This window comes from Aricia agestis, chromosome 14, assembly GCF_905147365.1.
Source record: "Aricia agestis chromosome 14, ilAriAges1.1, whole genome shotgun sequence".
NCBI classification, from domain to species: Eukaryota; Metazoa; Arthropoda; class Insecta; order Lepidoptera; family Lycaenidae; genus Aricia; species Aricia agestis.
In genome coordinates, this window is record NC_056419.1 from 3,488,023 (window position 1) to 3,498,745 (window position 10,723).

The window sequence follows — 10,723 nt, forward strand, 5'->3', positions numbered from 1 at the left end:
TTGACGCCAGATTGATGATCCATCAATCCGTGGGTTAGAGCCAGTCCACACGGCGCGTTACATCAGCGTTGCGTAGACGCAGCACTGTCGTTGCGTTGTTTTATATACAAATAACCAACGCTGCGTCGTCGCAACGCACACATGACGGACAACAGCCCCCGAGACAAAGCGGGAGGGGGTGTTGACTGGCATTTAGACGTTCAGTTTCGAGTCAATCTTTACCAGATTGATAGATCATACAGATGAGAAACTGAACGTGTAACCTTCGACTTATAACGCGTCGGAAAGTGACATGGCAAATGTTCAATCCATACTTCCATACTAATATAATAAATGCGAAAGTGTGTCTGTCTATTTGTCCGGAAAAATTACGGTTCCCGCGCGATAAACGAATTCCGGCACAACGGAGTTGCGGGCGTCATCTGCAGTGTTGCCAGACGGCCAACTCGGTTTCTCCCCAAGTGTTCCCAAAAATCCCCCCAAAATTCGGGATTTCAAGAAAAATCCCCCCACAAATTAGAAAAGAAAATTTTTAGTTCATTATGAATGGGAATTTCACAAATGGATACGATGAATGTACACTATTTCTGCAATAGCGTCCAATCTTTTCAGAATCAGCATCTTCGCGAGCTCCTTGATCATTTTTATGGTTCCGTAAATCGTAACTAGAGGGTAAAAACGGGACCATAGTACTTAGATTTCGCCGTCTGTTACCAGATTTTTTTCCTCCAACTATCCCCCCAAAAAATTGTTCCCCCGAATTTTCCCCCCATCACCTAAAAAAACCCCCAAATTTGGGGGGATTCCCCCCAACCTGGCATCACTGGTCATCTGTTATTGTATATTGTAAGAACTGTGTGCTATAGTCCGTCGAGAAAGTGAAGAAATAAAAAAGTGGAAACATTGTAGTGTCATCCCTTTTCTTAGATTGATTTGAAAGGGATGACACTACGATGTTGCCACTTTTTAATTTTTTCACTTTCTTGACAGACTATAAGTGCGAATTTTTGCCAAAACTAGCCGTACAGAAGTCAATTACACTTTTTAACAGAATGAGTAACGTTTGCCATCAGGGGCGCTGTTGAAATGTAATTTGTTAACGTCTCTACGGCGGGCGACAAAACTCACACGCAAATCAACCACTCAAATCCATCGTTCAATTTAGTTTTCACAAACTGTACTAAATACTATCGAGCCGACTAAAACTTACCTTAATAATTGAGCATTAAATACCATTTGGAGTTTAAAAATTTGTAATAAAATCTTTGAACGTAGCTAAAAATCTTTAAGCTTAAATAAATAGTCGATATTAAAATTTAAATCACAGTAATTAAGATGTATAAATATAGATTTAAAAGCGTTAAAACAATATAATCGCTTACCGCACAGTACATTTGTAATTACAGTAAGTATAATAAAACTATTTTAAACACTGTCAGGATTAAAAGAGCCCTCATTATAGATCATCAAAACAGTTTTACTCGATGATACTTAAAGTGTGTAAAAGAAGAAACTTTTAGTCATGAGACAGGATAATTTTTAATGTGGTAAAATGTACGCTGCGAAAATGTAGTTTAAATAAAACAATCTCTATACTCAAATTAACATCTTTCTATCACCTAAAGAGTGAAGAATAGCTATCTTTGGGATTTTTGTTGTTGCTTTATACTAAGCTACAGACAAAACTTACGAATAAACTATCCATAAAGGGGCTATTTAAACCCTGACAGGTTATGTTAAAATGTCTTAAATATATTCGAAATTCGAGTATATGGCAGTTTCGTATTTCAATTATACCTTATCACTATCAATACCATGAAGACTAGATATTATAGATACTTATTGTTAAAGTTCAATTACATTCATACGATTTGCAGCATCAACTTGCAGATCGGACGAGTATAAATGTGTGCGCTATAGACGTTACCTAAATTCTACGGATTTAAAAACGCGTGTTCTAAAATCGTTAGTAAAATTCGTTCCAAATTTTCAATACATTTTTGTTATGGTCCTGCAAATAAGATGCTTATTCTTTACAAGTTTCTACTACGGCATCGGTTTTATTACTGATTTCTCTAAGTAAAATTGTACTAAAATTATTAGTATTCAAAAATTGATTCTATGTAGAACCTAAAGGTTCGAAATTCTAGAAAGTAGTACCATTCCCTTCTCAGTCTGACAATAACATTAAGAAATTACATCCTAAATTTCATAATACAACTTTTAAACACTAACCCTTAACTATGTATAAACTTTAAAATGAGATCAAACTTTATTTAAATATTATGTATTATGGCAGTTATTTTGTGAACAGTTAAATCAACAAATCATTATAGTTTAGGAGATAGGAACAAACAAATGTTTCACATCAGTTTTAACAAAAGTGTGATAAATGTTGATAAAGTTCTGCAATATTTCGAAAATTATTAATAAAATCTTAACATTATAACAGATTTAGGATTTCTTAAGAACTAAACTTTACATAATTCCGAGGATTACGATTTGAGATCAACGACAACATAATGTCAAGTTTTCTAAAAAATATACAGTACAGCTACATTCATAATGTCTTTGGATATCCAGTATCCTCGCTTCTACTTGAATGTCTTAAAATTACCAAAAGACATCAAGAACGTAGTTTGTATTTAGAACAGAATTTTTAACCGACTTCAAAAAAAGGAAGTTATAAATTTGACGCGTATATGTATGTAATATTTCCGGAACTGCCCAGTTTTCATATAAGTATTATGTTAGTCTTAAGTCAAGATTTCAAAGGTGTATATGTATATATGTTTTATGTTTGTGTTCGCATATCTCTGGAACTACCATTCCGATTTCAGTGGTTCTTTTTTTGTTCTACTAGGTATTGGACAACTTAGGGAATGGTGCAAGTTTTATCAAAATCCGTTCAGTAGTTTTGGAGATAGGTAGTTTTAATTCTCAATTACGTACAATTTTGAAATTTTCGGTTTTATCTTTTCAAAATACAGTTATTTTTCAAGTGGCATTTCACAAGCCACTTTTCATCTCGTCACTTTTTTCTTTGATAGTAGAAGTGCCATTACTGTGTCCGAATGTAACAGTGCCGTTTGGTAAAGTATTCTGTCCTCCAAGGAACGATGTGAAAGTTGTATCTCGACTCATCGGCGGTTCCAAGCCTTCTGATAGTGGTATACAATCCAATGTGGGTACTGTGAACTCCCTGAAAATGAAAAAAAAATATTAAAGAGATACAGCGTTTATTAGTAAGGGGGATTCCCCTTACTAATAAACGCTGTATAAGCTTTGAATAGTTATACAGTGTTTTTTTTGTTCCTTGTAGCGGGGCTCCGTCGACTCATAGTTGAAGCCAGTTGTTTTTGAAGTGAAAACTTCTTTAGCGGCGTTGAGCACTTTTGTGGGATGGGTAAAAACTGTGAAACTCGCGTCAGATTCTTGTGCTGATCGAAAAACCGTAAGACGGTTGGAGAGTAGTGTTGTAACATCGAAATCGATTAATTGAACAATCGATTGTTTTTTTCGATTGTCGATATTTTTTATCGATTGTAAGGCCTTCGATTAATTAAAAAAATCGATTTTTTAAAAATCATTATACTCTGCTCATTAAAGTATTTTTCAAAGTGGTTTTTGTATTTGAAACACTACATTTAAGATAAAATGCCGCTCAGTATAAAAAAATACATTTGCCAAATATTGAAAAAAAATGCAGGACGTCATTACGTCCTGCATTTTTTTTTGTGAACATTTTTACACTCAAACAGATATTAGGTCGCTCAAATATTATGGAGCTGCTCATTTTGAATTTTAAGTAACTCAAATAAAGAATTTGTAAGTTGCTGTTCTGTTAATTTCTCGTCACTCACAGTCAGTCGCTCAAATAGTAATTCAATAACCCAAATTTAGTAATTTTGATACTTAAGACTGTAATTTACAGTCACTCGATTAGTATTTAATCGAGTGACTGTAAATTACAGTCTTAAGTATCAAAATTACTAAATTTTTAATTGGATTGAAGAAGACAAACCACTGTAAGTATAACTATTTAAAGCTTATACAACGTTTATTAGTAAGGGGGTTAATGTTATAATAATCAGGGGTTCAAAAACTTATTTTGTCTACTGCCCAATTTGACAAAAAATATTTTTATGGCCAACGCTAAAACTCGCGCGGGCGCACGCCTCGCGTGTGTATGATAAAAAATAGTATGAGCAGCGAAGGCGCGTGCGACGGAGCGCGGACGCGGGCGACGGACTGTCGTCTGTCAGTTGTCACACGCTCGACGGACGGGCGGGCACATGGCGCGGGCGCACGCTTTTCGAAGTCGGCGTTGTTTCCGTTGACGTCTTTTTGTCAAATAATAAATTAGTAAATAATCCATGGTAATCTACTCGACACAACTGTACACGCTCGAGATAAAAATTATACTAGCAGCGCTAAATGAGATGGGTGCACGCGACGGTTGCCCGCTCGCTGATTCGTGGCCCGTGGCGGTCTTCCGACGCGTACGCCATGGCCCGTGTTTTAGCATTAGGCTTTCTAAGGGCCAACGCTAAAAACACGGGCACAGGCTCGCGTGTGTATAAATGAAAAATAGTATCGGCAGCGCAGACGCGTGCGACGGAGCGCGGACGCGGGCGACGACGCTGCCCATACTATTTTATTTTTTTTATTTAGATGAAAAATGAAAAAAATAAAAAAATAAAAAATAAAAGAGCCAACGCTAAAATTCGCGAGCCAACGCGAATTTTAGCGTTGGCCCTTAGATGTTATGGCTGCAGAGGTTGACAATATTACTATCAGCCTAATAGACCTCAAAACGTGTTTACATGAATGGAAAAGTAGGCATTTTAAATAACTCCTAACCAAGCTTTATTACAAGCACCTTACCTTATCATTCTGTCTACTCTGCTATTGTTACCAGAATTCTTTATAGAAATTTTTAAGTTTATTTATACTTCTAGATTAAATTTATCTTCCTACCTTTGTTCCCGGTATTTATAGTAAAAAGTAGTGACGACAAAAGGAGTTCGACACTACACTGGACTTTAACGGCTTTAATGAAGTTTAACCGTGCAACATTGGACGTTCTGAAGATAAAACTCGGATTTGTTGTGAACTTTATGTTAGTGAAAATATGCAATTTGATGCTGTAAACGCGTTTATACGTGTAGAGCAAATTTAGTGTATACTAAGCGCGTTCTATTTCTTAAGTGGATCGCACCTAAATAAAATGACTTCAAATAACTTCTGCTCTTGTTTCTAAGGGTAATCCTTCGTTATAATACATTAAGGGGAATTTCACCAATCACATTTAAGGCCCAATTTCACCAACGTTTGTTAGTGTTAACAGCTTGTTAAAATGGCATGCCTTCTCTTTCATTCATTCGAAAAACGAAAGAGGTAATGTGATACTAATTCGAGCATTAACTTTAACAGTCGTTGGTGAAATTGGGTCTAAACGTTTTATTAAACTAAGTTCTCATTAAACAATGAACGCGTTCATATGGCGACGTGAATCTCGTTTTGTTTCAAATAGATTTTACATTCTTCATTTAATCGCGATTAATGAATCTAAGTTTACGTTATACGTTTGATTGATGATTTTTATACATTTTTATCATTGTCTTGCCTTGCCTTGTCACGTTGTTTTAGTAACAAATAGCAAGAAGCGATAAATAAGCTAACCAAACGCATATCTGTGAAAACTGTCAGCTTAACAATTTTTTCGCCTATGTTTTTCGATCTGTCATACACTACACCGACAGGACATGTATTTTATGAAGTTAAAACTCGAATATTGGGCATTCAGAAGATAAAAATCGGATTTGTTGTGAATGAGACGAAACGCATCTACTAGGAATCGTATAAAAAAAATGGAATATAGTACAAAAGGTTATTCGAGTCTAAGAATAATAATATTTAAGGTAAGAAATGTCGCAAAAAGTAAAAAATTAAATGTGATACTTTTAAAAAATTGTAATTTATTTAAAAATGAATCTAAGTTTACGTTATACGTTTGATTGATGATTTTTATACATTTTTATCATTGTCTTGCCTTGCCTTGTCACGTTGTTTTAGTAACAAATAGCAAGAAGCGATAAATAAGCTAACCAAACGCATATCTGTGAAAACTGTCAGCTTAACAATTTTTTCGCCTATGTTTTTCGATCTGTCATACACTACACCGACAGGACATGTATTTTATGAAGTTAAAACTCGAATATTGGGCATTCAGAAGATAAAAATCGGATTTGTTGTGAATGAGACGAAACGCATCTACTAGGAATCGTATAAAAAAAACGGAATATAGTACAAAAGGTTATTCGAGTCTAAGAATAATAATATTTAAGGTAAGAAATGTCGCAAAAAGTAAAAAATTAAATGTGATACTTTTAAAAAATTGTAATTTATTTAAAAAAATCAATAAATTTCAGTAAATAATCGTCATTTTGAATGTTTTACCAAGTTTAGGTTTCGGTTTCGGTTTTGGCTGAAAAATCAGTTTCGGTCGGACACTAGTAAAAAGCATAAAATATACTCACATAGAAACATTGTCCTGTGTCTGAACAGAGTCGTTTATAATCTGTGGCAGCACAGGTGTCGGGGGTGTGGAGGTTGGCCGTGAACTGAACAGGAACACTCCGATCATAGCCAGTGCGTATGAAAGGAAATATAATGCGTGGAACTGAAATAAAATAGATTTTTGTGTCAGTAGAGTAGTTTTTATTTTGGAATAGCATAGTTTAGGCACCTAGGTGATGATTAAATGACTTGTTTAAATGATTATAGTACATTGTGGACTGTAACATAGCCAATGCTAGCAAGTTAAAAGTGTCATATTATGGTATGCCTTTTGTAGTGTAGCTGCAGGCTCAATGTATGTTGCGGTTAAAGTAGAGTTCTGCCTTAACCCGTTGATCATGGAAAAACGAGACACAATAGAATTTCTATTGTGTCTCGGTCACCGGTGACCATATGGGTCTTGATGAATTAAACAACATAGGTAGCTGCTATGTTTTATACTAAACAGAATCAACATGTAAACCTTACCTTAAACTGAAATATGTGCATCCCAGCTATTAGAGTATAATAATCAGCGGACAGGAATGACAAATGGAGGATTATAGATCCAGCATTTACGAGCATAAAACTCTGTAATATCTGAAACACTGTTTGGACGCCACAGTAGCCCATCAAATGTATTATAGTATCTAGCTCATACCAGTTGAATATCATAAGCTCATTGAATTCTAGAAAGAATGTCTGAGTGCAGGCAATGACGCTACCTATGAAGCCGAGACATGCTAGATAATCGGCAGAGGAGTGTGCCTTCACAACTATCTCTTGTAGCACAGTCACCACTGCATATATAAGTGACCCTCCTAAACAGAGCATGTCTCCTACTAACTGGTTTCTTCCTGAAATTTACAAGAATATTATTTTAGTTACAGATGAAATATGACTAAATATTAACTAAATATCAATTGAATTTTATATGTAATCTAACGGGACAAAACTCTATCAACAGGGTTGTTATGAAATGTAAATAATGTCTTCTTAAGAAGTTATAAACCCCTATAAAAAGTATTTATTTACCAGTGCTAACTCTTACAAAAATGCCAAAAAGAATGTTCAACATTTTTAACACTGTGAGACTCTGACTACAGCTTTAGACAGGTACAAGATAATTATCATGCGGAATACAAAGCATTTTCAATTTACTTTATAATAACTACTTACCATCTGTAGGTGCGCCTTCCACATCGGCCCAGACAACACACACAACAGCCATAAGTCCGAGTGTTGCACCAGACACATGCACAATCCCCAGTCTCTGTCCACGCCAGGCTCCGCCCACCAGGGCCGCACCCACACCGCTGCACGCTAGAAGCTGTCAGCTTAACACTGATGTGAAGCGTTGTGACATGACTAGCAAAAAGTTTGCTTCAACGTCCAGAACACAGGCTATAAGAATGATCCACCATCTACTAGAAAAAAGATCATAGTGATGTTAATTATTACTGTTACATTAACAAAGCTCTTTACAGCAGCCTACCAAAGCACTAAAATCAAATAATTGCATCAAAAATCAAGGAAATCATTACAACAATTTGTTACTTACTTGCTCAGTTTCTTCACTCCATTACATAGCAACGATGGCGTGAATAGGATGAACAACATCATGTAAGGTATTATCAGCTGGCTGGTTGTAGGAAACTGCCAAGTTGCACTTTGCAGTAAAGTTGTAAGTATACATTTTACACTGAGTAGTAGCGAAAGGATTTGCCCGAGTATTATGCCACGCCACACTCTCCTGCAATAATAGGGAATTGTAAATATACAAAAGTTAGAGCGTTATTGCTATCGAGGCAATAGAAAATAACACAAACCATCGACCAAGTTCGCTAAAATACAATTCTATTTTTTCACTGAATGTCGTGACTTCCATGATTAATTGATTAAACAACCTTAATCATACAAAGCCTTTAGTGAATTAATTACTCAATTACAAACACATTTGTGCTAAAAGCCATTGTTTTTGTATAAATCGCATAAAGCAAAAACAATCGCAAAAATATTGATGAAAATTGTCAGTGGAATGACAATTGACATCTGACATATTTGACAACTGACAATGTGTCACAGGTCACCTGTCATTTGTAAAAAAAAATGTAAAAAAACTTTATGGGGCAACTAGAGCGTTTATTTCTTGAATAAAAGAAGTCGAAGAAGAATTGCTTATGCATTTTTGTAGAGTTCAGAGTATTATACTATTGAGTAAAATCGAATTTTTCCTAAATTTATCTAATTTGCAGAGGAAAATAATAAATTTCCGCATTATTATACCTTATACGCGTACCAATCAAGCAAATTTTTATTAAAGTTATGGCTGACGGTAAGTTATAACTGTACTTTTCTCATTCTTCGTCCCTTTGTAAATGAAACATTTAACAATTTTTTATAATATTTCAGAGGATGTTATTCGAAGAAGGCTTCTAATTGACGGCGATGGTACCGGAGATGATCGACGACTCAATGTTTTGCTAAAAACATTAATAAAATGGTGTAATAGCACGGAAGACAAACCAGAAGAGAGGTTAGAATTTATAACAACATACAATACAAACAAATCTTTATATTATTGTCTGTTAATATTGATTTTACGATCAACTTTAATATTAGATAATTACTAACATTAAGGTTTCATTGCAGTAAGGCAACACACGATAGAATGCTAGCCCAGTTGGCACAGTGCGAATTTGCAGTCACCAAATCTCAACTAGGCTCTGACATGATGGCTGCCGAGCTAAAGAGCTACGAATCACTATCTAAAATCCTCGAACACGGAATTGAAGTTGCCAAAAAGCAAATTGATAAGAGTAAAGCAGATTTAGCCGAAGCTAAGACTGTACGTAAGAATAGAATTGAGTATGACGTGCTTGCGAAAATTATAAGCGAGCAGCCCGACAGAAAGAAGACGTTAGAACGTCTGGGCACTCTAGAAACGGAGTTAAGTAATCTAGAAGCCACAAAACAGCAGTTGGAAAGTCGTCTGTCACAGCGGAAAAAACAATTCCATGTCCTAGTTACGTCCATACATCAGTTGCAGGCGTTATTAGATGAACCTGATGATATGGAGTCAATATCTGATGATGTTGATATGAAAGAGGTTGAAACATAGTCTGGATCATGGTCTGTGCCTTTATACAACATGTTTTTTAAGAATTTAATATTAAGAAATAAAAGTAATGTACTAAACATAACTTCGTTTTGGTCATACAATAATAATTTAGTACTAAAAGAAAGGGGGAGTCGACAAATTACGTGAGGCATTTAAGGGGTCGAGTCAAATCTCATTTAATCATGTTGGAGAGAGAGGGGGGGTCTCGGCAAATGTCACATAATTATTTTTTTCTCATTTTTACAAATAAAATTATAGGTACTATTTTGATCCATTTCATCCAGATTGTATGTATGCTTAAGATTTAATCGTAAGTGTAATTGTAATATGATTAAAAACATTCACTAATTTGTTCGAAAGAAAATAATTTCATGTTTAGGCACAAAAGCTGGTACCTCATACTGTCATAAACTTAACGGTGTTTTTTTTGTAGCCCCCTTAATTATTTATATATATATATATATATATATATATATATATATATATATATATATATATATATATATACAAGAATTGCTCGTTTAAAGATATAATAAGTAGATGACGCCCACAACTCCGTTGCGCCAAAACTCGTTTATCGCGAATCGGGAACCGTACTTTTTTTCGGGAAAAAAGTATTCTATGTCCTCTCCCGGGACTCAAAGTATCTCCATGCCAAATTTCAGCAAAATCGGTCCAGCGGTTGGGCGTGAAGAGGTTTTCGCATTTATAATATTAGTATGGATCTGTGAAAATTAAAAAAAAATCTAGCTATAGCGATTCTTGAAATACAGCCTGAAGACAGACAGGCGGACAGACAGACATCGAAGTCTTAGTAATAGGGTCCCGTTTTTACCCTTTGGATACGGAACCCTAAAAAGTGGAATTTGCAGTATACATACGTTTATTCTATAGATATAGGCCTCTTTGGTGAACGCTATTTTGTAGCTCAGTGGTCAGACGGAGCGTTTAGGTATTTCGGTAGATTCGCGATTAGACACTTTCCTTTGTGTAATGGCGCATCTACACATGCCGCCGGCTTATACCGCCGGGTTTGTCGCC

General features: G+C 35.4%; 2 protein-coding genes across 2 annotated transcripts; one reads left to right on the plus strand and one right to left on the minus strand.

The window, feature by feature from the left end:
- Positions 1 to 954: 954 nt before the first annotated feature.
- Positions 955 to 8,569, minus strand: LOC121733954 (solute carrier family 35 member F1-like). The gene is made up of 6 exons (XM_042124358.1): positions 8,391 to 8,569; positions 8,123 to 8,314; positions 7,741 to 7,988; positions 7,051 to 7,418; positions 6,543 to 6,685; positions 955 to 3,202 (listed from the first exon to the last, which is right to left on the minus strand). The coding sequence occupies exons 3-6, from the start codon at positions 7,790 to 7,792 to the stop codon at positions 3,010 to 3,012; spliced, it is 756 nt and encodes a 251-aa protein (XP_041980292.1). The 5' UTR covers positions 7,793 to 7,988; positions 8,123 to 8,314; positions 8,391 to 8,569; the 3' UTR covers positions 955 to 3,009.
- Positions 8,570 to 8,744: 175 nt separating this feature from the next.
- Positions 8,745 to 9,761, plus strand: LOC121733955 (THO complex subunit 7 homolog). Its single transcript, XM_042124359.1, has 3 exons — positions 8,745 to 8,896; positions 8,974 to 9,097; positions 9,214 to 9,761. Exons 1-3 carry the CDS (start codon positions 8,887 to 8,889, stop codon positions 9,680 to 9,682), a joined length of 603 nt encoding a protein of 200 aa, XP_041980293.1. The 5' UTR covers positions 8,745 to 8,886; the 3' UTR covers positions 9,683 to 9,761.
- Positions 9,762 to 10,723: the final 962 nt, after the last annotated feature.